Source organism: Lampetra planeri, chromosome 48, assembly GCF_965212315.1.
Source record: "Lampetra planeri chromosome 48, kcLamPlan1.2.h2, whole genome shotgun sequence".
NCBI lineage: Eukaryota > Metazoa > Chordata > Hyperoartia > Petromyzontiformes > Petromyzontidae > Lampetra > Lampetra planeri.
The window spans coordinates 1,000,328-1,016,317 of record NC_136154.1 but is presented as its reverse complement, the minus strand read 5'-3'; the positions used below and the strand labels follow the sequence as shown (position 1 = coordinate 1,016,317).

General features: G+C 54.6%; 1 protein-coding gene across 1 annotated transcript; it reads left to right on the top strand.

Annotated features, from left to right (window-relative positions):
• Window positions 1-2,565: 2,565 nt before the first annotated feature.
• On the top strand, window positions 2,566-14,785 carry LOC144733804 (PR domain zinc finger protein 14-like). The gene is made up of 5 exons (XM_078615816.1): window positions 2,566-2,769; window positions 9,738-10,003; window positions 10,695-10,762; window positions 12,245-12,507; window positions 14,028-14,785. Exons 2-5 carry the CDS (start codon window positions 9,941-9,943, stop codon window positions 14,636-14,638), a joined length of 1,005 nt encoding a protein of 334 aa, XP_078471942.1. The 5' UTR covers window positions 2,566-2,769; window positions 9,738-9,940; the 3' UTR covers window positions 14,639-14,785.
• The last annotated feature ends 1,205 nt before the right edge of the window (window positions 14,786-15,990 follow it).

Here is a 15,990-nt window from a genome sequence, read left to right as displayed (position 1 = left end):
AAAGCGGAAGCCCTGGAGCACGTGTGGAGCATCTTGCAGGGCGTGGAGGAGGAGGAGCAGCAGCAGGAGGAGGAGGAGTTCAGGGGATTTGAGCTGAGGGAGGTGCACAAGGCCAGGATGGCGATGTTCAGGCTGGAGCGCAGAGCCACCGCCTGCAAGGAGGCCCTGAGGGTGGCGCTCCAGAGGATACGTGGAGGTGCGTAGCCTGCAGCAGTGATTTCTATTCACACCGCAACTCCACGCTCCCCTCTATTCTCACCGGAACTCCACGCTCCCCTCTATTCTCACCGGAACTCCACACTCCCCTCTATTCTCACCAGAACTCCACGCTCCCCTCTATTCTCACCAGAACTCCACGCTCCCCTCTATTCTCACCGGAACTCCACACTCCCCTCTATTCTCACCGGAACTCCACACTCCCCTCTATTCCCACCGGAACTCCACACTCCCCTCTATTCTCACTAGAACTCCACACTCCCCTCTATTCTCACCGGAACTCCACACTCCCCTCTATTCACACCGGAACTCCACGCTCCCCTCTATTCTCACCAGAACTCCGCAATCTTCTGTTACTGCTGATGGAATTCGCCACTGCTGTTGATGCTACTGCTACATGTGCTCCTGTCAGTGCTGCTGCTGATACTGATGCAGCCTATAAACTAAACGATGTTTACACCATTGGAACCTCATTTGCCAGTAAAAAATATGATAATTGTTTTTTTACCCTTCTATCTGGCAACAAAACTGACACTTTTTTTACAAGGAGTCATGTTTGCATAGACCACAATACCTGCAGTTATAATGCAAATAAAAAAACATAACTCTGATAATGTGCACTGTCCTTGAAGTTGATTGGTCCACACCCGAGACAGCTTTCCTTAGAGCCTAGTCTCACATGGGTTGGACCAGATGACGCCAAAAGGCGCACAACTCAAAGACAATGCACCATCAGAGTATGAGAGCTCGGGGTAAGCATTTACACCATTGGAACCTCATTTGCCAGTAAAAGATATGATAATTGTTTTTTCACCCTTCTATCTGGCAACAAGGACAGTGCACATTATCAGAGTTATGTTTTTTGTTTGCATTATGACTGCAGGTATTGTGGTCTATGCAAACATGACTTCTTGTAAAAAAGGTGTCAGTTTTGTTGCCAGATAGAAGGGTAAATAAACAATTATCATAAACGATGTTTATTTTACCAGGGTAAGCCGCACTGAGCTGTGTAGCTGTTCTTCAGAAGCGACCTGGCTATCACAAATGAGAGTTCAACGAAGTGACTTGTCATCATCGTCATTGCGTGGACATTTTTATAGCAGCCAAATACTCTCAACGCGTGACGTTGATTCTAAATGTCGTGGGAAAAAATCGGAGGTCCCGGAGAAAAATCCACGCAACCATGAAAGTTTGCACAAACAAGGAATTTACTATGGCCGGAAGGTGCATACATTCAACATGTAGGAATAAGTGGTATACAGTCTAACTATACTAAAATTACAAAGTCTGACTAATACTAAGGGGCTAAAGTATGTAAAATTGTGAATAAGTGTACAATATAAAATGTAAACTAGCCGTAATATACAATCTAAAAATACAAAAATACAAATAGGGTAACATGTTGTAAACTATACAGTCGGGATGGAACCCACGACCTCCTGTAGACCATGCGAGTGAGTTAACATCTCGCCACGGAGGAGAGAGAGAGACACGCAGACTCCAAATATACAGCAGGCTTCGTCAGGGTCGGGATAAAACCCACGACCTCCCGTATACCAGGAGAGGTAGCCAACATCTCGCCGTGTTTGCCTGCAGGCTCCTCCGTGCCGCCGGCCTCCGCCCAGGCTGTGGCGGTGTCGCGCAGCGCTCGCTCTCGCTACGGCCTGCGTCCGCGCGAGAGGAAAGTTTACACCGAGGTGGAGGAGCCCCAGGACGACGACTTCTTCTGAGACCCCCTGCTCCCTCTCACTCTCTCTCTCACTTTCTCTCACTCTCTCTCTCAACTTCGCCTGCGCGCAAGCGAAGATGGCGGTGTACAGAACGAGGAAAAAGATGCTGGAGGGTGATACTGACGGCTGCTCTGTGCTTCCGGTGTTCAGAGGCCTGCTTAAGGCGCGGCTCCGGCTGGAGCACGCGTACCACACACACGTCGGTGATGTGCACGTATTTTTCGAACGCTGGGGAGCCGGAAAGGCCCTTTGCACCAGCGTGGATGGCACCCCCTCGTGTTCACTTTCTGAAATGCTCGCTCGTCACCGTGACGTGCGCGATGACACCACAACCACGTGACTTTTGTGTTGTGTGCGGTGCTCTCAGCACCACAGCACGTAGATTTGTAACCATTATGTAACGTTTGTTTTCTTTTCGGTTGCTGGTGACTGGTTTTCGTATTGGAGTCGCCTCCGGTGCTTTTTTGCTGTTGGTGGCAATAAAAGTAGTTCAAAAGTCAAAAGTCTCTCACTGTCACTTTCTCACTCTCTCTCACTTTCTCACACTCTCTCTCTCACACTGTCACTTTCTCACTCTCTCTCACACTGTCACTTTCTCACACTCTCACTGTCACTTTCTCACACTGTCACTTTCTCTCTCTCTCTCGGTGCATGCTGGGAAGAGGGTGTGTCTACCTGTGCTCCTGGAGAAACATTACCTGCCAGTGAGGGCCTAGTTTCATGTACGCATCCTAGCCCCACCTAACTTCGTTGTTTGCAGTTTCCTGCGACCTCTCTAAATCTCCGAGCACCATCGAGTGCTCATCTTCTCTCCTCCACCTCTGTGAGTGCCTCCAACAACACAGGGTCGTTCTGTCTCACTCTTCTTTATCTCTTCCTCCTCTCATCACACTCGTTTACTCGCCAGGCCTGCGGCCTACTCACAGCTCAGCACCCCATTACCTTTTCCTTCCCCCTCTCTTACATCCTTCCTATTCTTCTGCTTTACTGCAAACATAAAAATCGCTATTTTTTTCTCACCCCTCTCCTCTCTGCTCTGTTCTGAACCTCTCTCTGCACACTGCTGTTCCCTGCCCCCACAGCACCCGTCACGCCACGGGACGCTAGTGACAACACCTGTTCACTGACCCCCCTCTCTCCTGTCTCCACCCTGCGCCCCCCCCCCCCCACTCTTATTTTATGCCATCTTCTTCTTGTCTTGTTCTCTCCTTTCATCCCTGCAGCTAACGAAGGTTATTTATTTGGTTATTGAACTATTTATTTATTTATTTCGGCAATGCCAAGCCATGCTGTTCCGGAGGTTCCTGGAACCCCCCAACACGGACTGTTCTGCTTCCCGCCACCTGAGATAAAGGTGGACGACGTGATAGAAGCTGCAGAACAGTGTGTGGGGAAGCGGAACGTCATCGCTGCGGCTCCCATGAACCGTGGCTACGTGGTCCTCTTCACCAACGCGGAGATGGTGGCACGTGTCATCGCCACGGGGCTCACCTTCAGGGGGGAGATATTTGTGCAATAGACACACCTCTCCTCCCCCGCGTGAAAAGTGCTCATCTCCAACGCACCACCTTTCCTCAAAACTGCCGACCTACAACGAGATTTTGAGCGGTTCGGCAAAGTTGTGTCCCGAAGAATTCTGCTGCCCTTGTGCACACGGGACACAGAAATGGCGCACGTCTTGTCATTTAAGAGACAAACATTCATGATTTTAAACGGCAACAACACGGAACTCAACGTGAACTTTAAGTACACTGCGGAAGAATACACCTACACCGTGTACGTGTCCACCGCGTTGCCACGCTGCTATGTGTGCGGTGGCTTCGGCCATGCCCGTGCAAACTGCACGGGGAAACCAAAAGGGAAAAACATGCAGCCTGCAGTAAACGCCACGCAACAGCAGCAGCAGCGCCAGCAGCAACAGCAGCAGCGCCAGCAGCAACAGCAGCCACAACAGCCTCAGCAGCGCCGGCAAAAGCAGCTACAGCAGCAGTCGCCGCAGCCCGCGCAGCAGCAGCAGCAGCAACTGCAACAGCAGGAGCAGCAGCAGCCGCAGCAGCAACCGCAGAAGGAGCAGCCGCAGCAGCCGCAGCTGCCACAGCCACAGCAGCAGCAGCCACCACTGCACGAGTGCCAGCTGTTGCAACAGCAGGACGCTGAAGCGGCGGCCAGTTGCACAAAGCCGCCCACCGACAACGAGGATGCTGAGGGCTTCACCCTTGTCACCTCCCGCAAGCGCAGGGTAAAGCCCGCCCTCGGCGGAGGAGGCCACGCGGCCCCTAACCCTAATCGCGCGGCCACCGCCGATCACGAGCCCTACCCAAAACTCGCAGAGCAGGACGACCAACCGCCCCCCTCGAGCGCCATCCCAGACGCCGTTGCAGGGGGTCAATATGAAGACATGCTCGATGATGACCCGCCTGAGGACAGCACGGTGGGACAAGGGCCGCCAACACCCCCGCCGAACGCCGCCACAGCATCCTCAGAGCAAGAGGATGCACCAGACGGTGCGGCGCCTGAAGGCGCCACACTGCGGGAAGGCGAGGAAGGCCGGCTCACCTCACCCGAAGGAAGGGCAAAAGACCCTCCACTACCAGAGGACAGCCACCCTCTTCCTAATGAGGCCCTGCCATCGCCAACGGCAAACGAGGCCTCTGCCGAGTCAGAGTATGACGAGCTGGAGAACTCGGACGACGAGGTGTCAGAGACCGAAGGAGAAGACACCATGAGTGATTCCAGCTGCTCACAAGTCAACAGCAAGTTCGATTGCACACCTGGGGGCATCCAAAAATTCCTCGAGAAAACTTTCAGGAAGCGTAAAGTTAAGGTCGGGGCCCATTTCACTGACCCCGCCGCTTTCCTCACAACGTCCCAACAAACTTGCCGTAACAGCGAGAGTTTGGGTTTCTCAGCTCAGGAATGCTACCGGCTAAAAGCGTTCATGCGCAAGGCGAAGAAGGAGCTTATTTCTGCCCAGAAGTAACCCAACCCCCCGCAACTACTGTTAACACTACCACCATCACCACCACAAAACTACATGATGGCTTCAGCTATTAAGGCTGCTAGTCTGAACTGTAACAGCGCTCGCAGTGACAAGAGGTGGGACCAGATCTGCCGCTTGGTCAGGGAACACAAAGCAGATGTGACTCTCCTCCAGGAAACCCACCTCGACGCCACTCTGGAGGCCCAACGCCAGCCTTTCCTAGGGGGCCGGGCTTTCTTCAGCCATGCCGAGGACAACCTCGCCGGCGTGGCAATTGTGCTCAGTTCGTGGTTTGCACCAGAGAATGTCTCCTTCAAAGAAATCGTCAAAGGTCACTTGATTTCTGTGGAATTCGTCCTGAATAAATCTAGCCTCAGGTGCTTTAACGTGTACTCGCCGAGCAAGGCCCCCGAGAGGAAGCTCTTCTTCGGCGCTCTGCGGGACGCACTCGCGACAGACGACGTGGACGACGTGCTCACCGTCGTGGGGGGAGACTTTAACTGCACCCTCGACCCGGCTCTCGACCGCAACACTGCCGAACCTCACCCTGAATCCGCACGGCCGCTAGCCGACCTCGTGCGGAGACTGGATCTGCGTGACGTGTGGCGACTACAGCATCCAGCCCAGCGGCAGTACTCCTGGTGCCGCTGCGGCTCGCAAGGCAGGATAAGCCTTGCCAGGCTCGACCGACTGTACGTCAACGCCAGCAGCGTTAACCTGCTCGGGGACAGCAAAATCGTACCCTCCGGTTTTTCAGATCACCACCTGGTCTCTGTGCTGCTGCGAATTCCCAGAGCGGAGCAGCACAGCGCCTACTGGAGACTCAACGTACAGCTGCTTGATGACACCGACTTCAGATAAACCTTCAAAGCCTTTTGGGCTCAGTGGCTGCCTGCCAAAGGAAGTTTCAGCTCCCACCAGTTATGGTGGGACAACACAAAGGCACAGGTCAGGGTTCTCTGTCAGCAGTTCATGAGCCAGCATGCCGCCGCCAAGAATGAGGTGGCGCGCCAACTGCAAAACGAGCTGCTGGCACTCGAGGCAGAGCTGAGCTCATCCCACGACACGCAGCTGGGTGAGACGCTACTGGAGAAGCAGTGGCTTTTCCGGTCCATCACAGACGAGCAGGCACATCGTGCTTTTGTGCACAAAAAGATGCAGCACCTGTCGCAGATGGACTCTCCCTCTAAATTTTTCTTCCGCTTAAACAAAACACCGGCCAACACCACAAAAATTTCCAGTTTGCGAACCCCAGATGGACAAACAGCAACATCTGAGAGCGAGATCGCCAAGACCGCCAGGGATTTCTACTCACAACTTTTTGCCGCCGAAACCATACACGACGAGGCTGTCCGGGAGTTACTGGACGGGGGCCCTACCTTAGGAGTCCCCGAGCGGGATCGTCTGGACAGCCCCGTCACCCTGCAGGAGCTCCACACCGCTGTGAAAGGGCTCGCAGCTGGTAAAGCCCCGGGGATTGACGGCCTGCCGGCTGAATTTTATGCGGCCTTCTGGGATGAGCTTGGCCCTCCACTACTACAACTGTTGACTGAGAGCCTGCAGAAGGGTGAACTCCCACAGAGCTGCAGGAGAGCGGTGGTCTCCCTGCTACCTAAGAAGGGGGACCTGCGGCTCGTTGAGAATTGGCGACCCATCTCCCTCTTGTGCGCCGACTACAAAATCTTCTCCAAGGTACTGGCAAACCGTCTCAAGACAGTGCTAGGTCAGCTGATCCTGCCGGAACAGTCGTATTGCATCCCCGGCCGGTGCATATACGACAACATCGGTACGGTCAGAGACATAATCTCCCTTGCAGAAGCGCACAACATGGACTTAGGCCTCCTCTTCTTGGCTTTGGTCAGGCCTTCATCTCGCATGTCAGGCTCCTGTACACAGGCACGTCCAGCCTGTTGAAGATAAACCAGCGGCTCGGCGCCTCTTTCCCTGTGACGAGGGGGGTCAGACAGGGATGCCCCCTCTCGGGGCTGCTGTACACCCTGTCCATTGAGTCACTGCTACGCCACCTGAGACGAAATCTGTCTGGCTTCAAAGTCCCGGGACCTGAGAACACAGTCGTCAAACTCTCGGCTTACGCAGACGACATATGCGTCGTCCTCAACGGCGCACATGACGTATCCACGCTCTGCCAGGCGGTTGCAGTGTACGAGAGGGCCTCCTCCGCCAGGGTCAACTGGCCCAAGTGCGAGGCCCTGTGTTTAGGGCCGCAAGGCGGCATTCGCTCTGTGCTACTCCCAGGAGGAGTCATTTGGCGGGACGATGGAGTCAAGTACCTGGGGATTTACCTGGGGAAACCACATGTTGCTCTGAACAACTGGACCGAGCTAGCCGACACAATCGAAGCTAAATTACTGACATGGGCACGCCTCGCGCCGCAGATGTCATTCAGGGGACGAGTGCTTGTCGCTAACACCCTGGCTGCATCCGTGCTGTGGCACAAGGCCAAGGCCCTCCAGCCTCCTGCTTGGCTACTCGCCAGAGTCAACCGCTCACTCGCTCACTTCGTCTGGCACGGGAAGCACTGGCTCAGGCCGGGCGTTCTCTGCCTGCCGGTGAGCGAGGGCGGCCAGGGTCTGGTGGACGTCACCGCCAGGATCATGAGTTTCAGGCTCATGGCTGTCAGACGGCTGCTGTACGACCGAGAGGATCTACCCTGGAAGTCGCCGGCCCTCGCCCTGCTGAGAAATGCAGGGGGGTGCCTGGGGTACGGAAAGGAGCCTTTCCTGATGGACCTGAGCCTGGTCGACTACACGAGGCTGCCAAGTTATCACCAGAGCCTCTTGGACGCGTGGCGGAGCCTCGAGTGGAGCAGAACACGCGCGCCCTACGACCTCGCGCAGTTCCTGAACGAGCCCTTGTTCTGCTCGCTGGGGAGAAGCTGCTGCGTGACGTACTCCACGCCATGAAGGAGCTGCGCCTTAAGCTGGAAGCACCCGGGGATGGTGGCGGCCCCCCCCCCACCCTCCTCTTTCCCAGAGTTATGTTTTTCCTGCGCCAAGCCCCATGGTCACAGCGACTCCGGCAAGCTCCTGAAGCTCCGAAGCTGCAGCAACGTGCCCCTCAAGAGTGCCCCAAACACAGCGCTCTACACGTGCTGCGTAAAGGCGATGCATTCCCGGGACCTGGCCGACCTACCGGACACAAAATGGAGAGACCATTTCTCTCCCCTCATAGCAGCCGCCCCTCAGTGGAAACTAATGTACAAGTCTCCCGTAGCCAAACGCTGCGGTGACCTCCAGTGGAGGTTGGCACACTGCACGTTGCCATCGGCCGTGTGGCTCAGCCGAATCTCGCCAGGGGTAACAGACTTGTGCATTTCCTGTGGTGCCAGGGAGGATCTGCCCCACCAATACTTACACTGCCAGCGGCTCAAGCCAATGTTCCGCCTTTTGGGGGACATCTTCAGGAAACTGAGGGTGCCCTTCTACAACAGCAGCTTCGTATATGGAGTGCCTTACCTGGCAAACAAGCGCCATGACCTCGCCAACTTCGCCTGCGCGCAAGCGAAGATGGCGGTGTACAGAACGAGGAAAAAGATGCTGGAGGGTGATACTGACGGCTGCTCTGTGCTTCCAGTGTTCAGAGGCCTGCTTAAGGCGCGGCTCCCGGCTGGAGCACGCGTACCACACACACGTTGGTGATGTGCACGTATTCTTTGAACGCTGGGGAGCCGGAAAGGCCCTCTGCACCAGCGTGGACGGCACCCTCGTGTTCACCTTCTAAAGCGCTCGCTCGTCACCGTGGCGTGCGCGATGACACCACAACCACGTGACTTTTTTCTTTTGTGTTGTGTGCAGTGCTTTCAGCACTACAGCACGTGGATTTGTAACGATATGTAACGTTTGTTTTCTTTCGTTTGCTGGTGACTGTATTTCATATTGAAATCGCCTCCGGTGCTTTTGCTGCTGGCGGCAATAAAAGTTGTTTAAAAGTCAAAAAAGTCTGACACTGTCACTTTCTCACACTCTCTTAGGGGCCGTCCATTAATGGTGTCACACGATTTTGGACCCCCCCCCCCCCCATCGTCACACGGCATCACAAAAAGTCAGACCCCCCCTTAAATGTGATGTCACAAAGCTCTGCACCCCACCCAAAAGAACATTTAATTTGCTTCAAATCGCTTGAAACTATTGTCATCATAGTGCGTATTTAATGGGGCGCTGCACTCTGATGTTGTAGGAGGAAACATTTATTAAAAAGTCTATTTAATTAAGTAGAACGTGTTGTTTATATTTATTTAAAGTTGCGCATTTTGATGTGACGTCACATTTCTCAACCTCCCCCCCCCCCTCGTCACACATCGTCACAAATGTCTGACCCCCCCCCCCTCCCAGGTGCGTGACGTCATTTATGGACGGCCCCTTACTCTAACTTTCTCACACTCTCTCTCACACAGTCACTTTCTCACACTCTCTCTTTCTCAATATGTGACACTCTCCCTTTCTCACACTCTCACCTATCTCTCTCTATTGCTCCCACGCTCTCACTCGATATATTCCACTTGCTCCCTCTCACTCTCTCCCCCTTTCTCTCCCTCTCACTTGCTCCCTTTCTCGTACTCTCACTTACCTCTCTCTCTTTTGCTCCCTCACTCAGGGATGCAGGGAGGGAGCAGGGAGGGTGACAGGGATTACATCTCCGATGAGCGAGCTAAAGAAGTTCCCCATGCAGAGAGGGAAGGGAGGGAGGCATCTGTCTGGAGCGCTCCTCACCCTCTCACTCTCTCACACTGCCACTGCTGCTGCTGTTGCTACTGCGTTTCACCCTCCTCCCGCTGCTGCTGTGGCTCTCAGTCTGCGAGCTGTGCAGGGATTTCTACCTGGGGGAGTGCTCCGTGCACGGCCCGCCAGAGTTCATCGCGGACGCGGCCGTGGCCCCGGGAGTGGCCAACAGGGCCCGGCTCAGCCTGCCCCAGGGCCTCACCGTCGGCGCCTCCTCCATCGCCGGCGCCGGCCTCGGGGTGTGGAGCAACAGGAAGAAGCTGCCCAAGGAGGTGATGTTTGGGCCCTACCAGGGAGAGGTGTCTGAGGAGAACCCCATGAGCGAGTACTGCTGGCTGGTGAGCTGCTGCTGCTGCTGCCACTGCCACTGCTGCAGCCTCCTCCTATTCCTACATCATCATCGTGTGTGTGGAGAGGAAGCTCGTGAAGGAGATACAGAGAAACTCATAGCTTCACACAGTCACCCACAGACTCAGGCAGAGACCCAGAGACTCGCACAGAGAGACCCATATACTCACACAGAGGCTCAGGGAATCGCACAGAGAGATCCACAGTCTCACACAGAGACCCATAGATTCGCACAGATACCTTAGAGACTCGCACAGAGACCCAGAGCCCCACACAGAGACCCATAGATTCGTACAGAGACCTAGAGACTCACCCAAAGAATTTCAGAGAGACCCCCAGAATCACAGAGAGACCCAAAAATTAACGTAATTATAATTTCAACTTGTAACACACAGCAAAAACGGTGGTCACCGCATGGCGCGGCGCTTTCAGATGCACTTTTGCAGCCGTCTGGAAGGCTCTTCCTTCCAATGCTAGGAAGCATCTGGGAGCTATGCACTTTTAAATCTTGTAGATTGAAAATGCATTTCTTTAGAACTGCTTTTAGTGTTTAGTTTGTTGTCCTTCCCCCGCACCTCCGATCAGCACGGTTGGCTACGTACGGTACGAAAGAAGTTCAACTTACATTCCAACTCACATTAATTATCCGTGGATCTGCTCGTGTGCTTATGTGTGTTTCAGATTTACAAAAACAAAAAGGATCGTGAATATGTTGATGCTCAGGATGAATCTAAATCAAACTGGATGAGGTGATTTTTGTCTTAAGGACCACTACACAGAGATCAGAACCACTACACAGAGACCAGAACCACTACACACAGAGACCAGAACCACCACACACAGAGACCAGAACCACTACACACAGAGACCAGAACCACCACACACAGAGACCAGAACCACTACACACAGAGACCAGAACCACTACACACAGAGACCAGAACCACTACACACAGAGACCAGAACCACCACACACAGAGACCAGAACCACTACACACAGAGACCAGAACCACTACACACAGAGACCAGAACTACCACACACAGAGACCAGAACCACCACACACAGAGACCAGAACCACTACACACAGAGACCAGAACCACCACACACAGAGACCAGAACCACCACACACAGAGACCAGAACCACTACACACAGAGACCAGAACCACCACACACAGAGACCAGAACCACTACACACAGAGACCAGAACCACCACACACAGAGACCAGAACCACTACACACAGAGACCAGAACCACCACACACAGAGACCAGAACCACTACACAGAGACAAGAACCACCACACACAGAGACCAGAACCACCACACACAGAGACCAGAACCACCACACACAGAGACCAGAACCACTACACACAGAGACCAGAACCACCACACACAGAGACCAGAACCACTACACACAGAGACCAGAACCACCACACACAGAGACCAGAACCACCACACACAGAGACCAGAACCACTACACACAGAGACCAGAACCACCACACACAGAGACCAGAACCACTACACACAGAGACCAGAACCACTACACACAGAGACAAGAACCACTACACACAGAGACCAGAACCACTACACACAGAGACCCGAACCACTACACACAGAGACAAGAACCACTACACACAGAGACCAGAACCACTACACACAGAGACCAGAACCACTACACACAGAGACCAGAACCACTACACACAGAGACCAGAACCACCACACAGAGAGACCAGAACCACTACACACAGAGACCAGAACCACTACACACAGAGACCAGACCCACTACACACAGAGACCAGAACCGCCACACACAGAGACAAGAACCACAACACACAGAGACCAAAACCACCACACACAGAAACCAGAACCACCACACACAGAGACCACGACCACTACACACAGAGACCAGAACCACTACACACAGAGACCAGAACCACTACACACAGAGACCTGAACAACTACACACAGAGACCAGAACCACTACACACAGAGACCAGATCCACCACACACAGAGACCAGAACCACCACACACAGAGACCAGAACCACCACACACAGAGACCAGAACCACCACACACAGAGACCAACCCTGGGCCTCCCCTTGGTCGACTCTGCATCAAATGAGCACCCGGTACGGAGCGTGGTTCCAGCCACACCACCCCCACGTAGCGCCCAGTGCCGGCCCTTAATAGGCGCTCGCTAACGGCGCCCACCCCGCCCCCGCGTCTGCCCGCGCAGGTTCGTCAACTGCGCGAGGAATGAGCAGGAGCAGAACCTGGTGGCCTTCCAGCACCGGGGGCAGATTTACTACCGCACGTTCCGTGCCGTGGGGCCCGGCTCTGAGCTGCTGGTCTGGTACGGCGAGGAGTTCGCCCAGGAGCTGGGCATCGCCTGCGAGGCCGGGCCCTCGCGACGCCGCAGCAGCAGCAGCAACGAGATGGCTCCCAGGGCCACCGCCAGAGACCTGCAGCCCGTGCAGCCTCCACCAAGCGAGGAACACTGTGAGCACCGCTCACCAGAGACTCGCCACTGCTCACCAGACTATAGCCACCACTCACCAGAGATGATAGCCACTACTCACCAGAGATGATAGCCACCACTCACCAAAGATATAAGCCACTGCTCACCAGAGATGATAGCCACCACTCACCAAAGATGGGAGCCACCACTCACCAGAGACAATAGCCAACACTCACCAGAGATGATAGCCTCCACTCACCAGAGATGATAGCCACCACTCACCAGAGATGATAGCCACCACTCACCAGAGATGATAGCCACCACTCACCAGAGATGACAGCCACCGTTCACCAGAGATGATAACCTCCACTCACCAGATATGACAGCCACCACTCACCAGAGATGATAGCCACCGCTCACCAGAGATGACAGCCACCGTTCACCAGAGATGATAGCCTCCACTCACCAGAGATGATAGCCACCACTCACCAGAGATGATAGCCACCACTCACCAGAGATGATAGCCACCACTCACCAGAGATGACAGCCACCGTTCACCAGAGATGATAGCCTCCACTCACCAGATATGACAGCCACCACTCACCAGAGATGATAGCCACCGCTCACCAGAGATGACAGCCACCGTTCACCAGAGATGATAGCCTCCACTCACCAGAGATGATAGCCACCACTCACCAGAGATGATAGCCACCACTCACAACAGATGATAGCCACCACTCACCAGAAATGATAGCCACCACTCACCAGAGATGATAGGCACCACCCACACTGATAAGGTGCAAATGAGTAACTGGTGTGGTGTGTAGTAGTAAACATCGCCACTGGGGAGACAAATGCGGCCATGTGTGGTGCTGGCCACCCTCCCACTCATGTGCCATGCTGGCTTTCATACAGTGAGGGAAAAAAGGATTTGATCCCTTGCTGATTTTGTACGTTTGCCCACTGACAAAGAAATTATCAGTCTATAATTTTAATGGTAGGTTTATTTGAACAGTGAGAGACAGAATAACAACAACAAAAAATCCAGAAAAACGCATGTCAAAAATGTTATAAATTGATTTGCATTTTTTAAAATCAGCAGGGGATCAAATACTTTTTTCCCTCACTGTAGGTGCCCGATAACAGCACTTGTCCCAAAAGTATATACAGGCTATACGGGGTTTCTTCGTCTTTGTGTGTATATATAATGGAGCCCACTGCACTACGAATCCGGCCACCTGAGTTCGATTCCCACTCACGGCCAACGTCAGTGGTGAATATTTAGGCCTCCCCTAGGCTGACTCAGCCTCAAATGAGTACCTAGCTTAAACGTGGAAACATCGCCACTGGAGAGACAAAGGCGGCCGGGCCTGCTGTTGGCCACCTACTCCCTCGTGTGCCATGCCGGCCTTCATAGGTACTCGCAAACAGCACTTGCCCAACAGTCTGATATGGCTGTTGGGGACCTTTACCTTTGTATGTACACACACACGTGTGCAAGAGAGTTAATGTCTCGGTGTTGGTGTGTGCGCGTTTGTCTTGTTCCTCTGGTATGATGCAGGTGGAGTGGGTGTGGAGGTCACAAGGCTGCCGTGTCCTGCCTGCAACCGTCAGTTCATCTGCCGCTCTAGTCTACAGCATCACGTGCAGAGGAGACACCCCACTAAGCCCAGTAACAAAAGTCATCAGTGTGACCAATGTCCATACAGCACAGACTACAAGGGTAACTTGAAGAAACACCAGAGAACACACACGGGAGAGAAGCCGTTCAAGTGCACCGTGTGTGAGAAGGCGTTTACACTGCTCTCAAATCTTTACAGGCACCAGAGAACACACACGGGAGAGAAGCCGTTCAAGTGCACCGTGTGTGAGAAGGCGTTTGCACATTTACAACATTTTCACAGCCACCAGAGAACACACACGGGAGAGAAGCCGTTCAAGTGCACCGTGTGTGAGAAGGCGTTTGTACAGCTATCAACTCTTCACAGTCACCAGAGAACACACACGGGAGAGAAGCCGTTCAAGTGCACCGTGTGTGAGAAGGCGTTTGCAGACCCATCAACTCTTCGCGGACACCAGAGAACACACACCGGCCAGAATGCATTTTCTCATTCCCGTGGAAACAGAAAAGTCAGCCATCCTGAGCAAAAAGCGCACAGCGCCGAGCTGTGAATTAGTTTTAAACAACAGGCCACGTGATTAGCCGAGGCTGTGCCACTCTTGAAACTGATTTTGAATGTGAACACGGAAACCTACGAACCCTCCTACACCTGCCTCACACTCTGTGGGGGGTGGGAGATTAAACCGACCCGGCCACCCCTCGATTGCAAGTGCGGAGTTCTAGGTTCCAACCACTGCACGTATCCCCCCCACCCCCATCACCTGTGGGTCCCTGTGTGTGTGGAGGCAGTCGCCCTCCGACAACAACGGAGGGCGGAGGAGCGACGCTCACAACAACGAGCGGAGCGCCGGGTGGCTAAAGCACAGCAAGTTGGCACAGTAGGGGGCACAGGTGGTGCATCAGCCAGTCATCTCGGTCATCTCGGTCAGTCGACCCGTGGCACCTGGGTCTGCCCCGTGACCTCCTGCCAGCGGGCGTTCGACACTTCACGTGGCCTCAGGGTGCACATGGCCTGGCACAAGCGTCGTGGTGACGTCACCGCCACTTAGTGGCGAATGGCGGTTGTTGTTGTTGAGTGTGCAGAGTCCCCCGTGCAGAGCTGTACTGTTGTTACCCTAGAGGGGGGCACCGCAGGGTGATCCACCTACAGACACCCCAGTCTGCACGTCTCCCGCCGGTCTCCATGCACACCGCGTGCCGTCTCGTAGCCCTGCCCCGTGAGACGTATGTGGGGGTCGCTAGCCCCCGAAATCCCTCCCTCGATAATGCTAACGGCCGGGCTAACATCATCAATCGCCCCCCCGCTGCTAAGCGAACCGCTGCTAGGCTCCTCACCCATGGTGTGGGAGCCGTCGCCGGAGGATTCCCCTCCACCGCGAGTCCGCGTAGCAGGCATGGTTAATTACGTACGCGCACACCCACACACAGCTCCACACGCGATACCCACTCTTGCGCCGCTCTGCGCCGCGCTGGCCGCTCACGTTACGATCGCGCACCTGGGGTACGCCGATTACGCACGCCGAGAGCTTACGCAAGTAACGAGCACACGTAAGCGGGGCACACGCCGACACAACGACTCAAGTTGCCGCCGCCGTGCGCGCGAGACAAACCGTACAACAATGCGCAGCCGATTACGCGCTCGAGCCGCGGGGTTGGGGGTCAGGGGCCCACCACCGCGCCGCACTTTACGCAAGTAATGAGCACACGCAAGCGGGGCACACGCCGACACAACGACTCAAGCCGCCGCCGCCGCCGTGCGCGCGAGACAAACCGTACAACAATGCGCAGCCGATTACGCGCTCGAGCCGCGGGGTTGGGGGTCAGGGGCCCACCACCGCGCCGCACTTTACGCAAGTAACGAGCACACGCAAGCTCGCACAAAGCTAACAGCTTCACTGCGCAC

Excerpts from the sequence above, each read along its gene's own strand:
- LOC144733804 (XM_078615816.1), top strand. The coding sequence starts at position 9,941 with ATGTTTGGGCCCTACCAGGGAGAGGTGTCTGAGGAGAACCCCATGAGC. Across the intron at positions 10,763-12,244 it reads TCTAAATCAAACTGGATGAG|GTTCGTCAACTGCGCGAGGA; the intron begins GTGATTTTTGTC and ends CTGCCCGCGCAG. Across the intron at positions 12,508-14,027 it reads TCCACCAAGCGAGGAACACT|GTGGAGTGGGTGTGGAGGTC; the intron begins GTGAGCACCGCT and ends GGTATGATGCAG.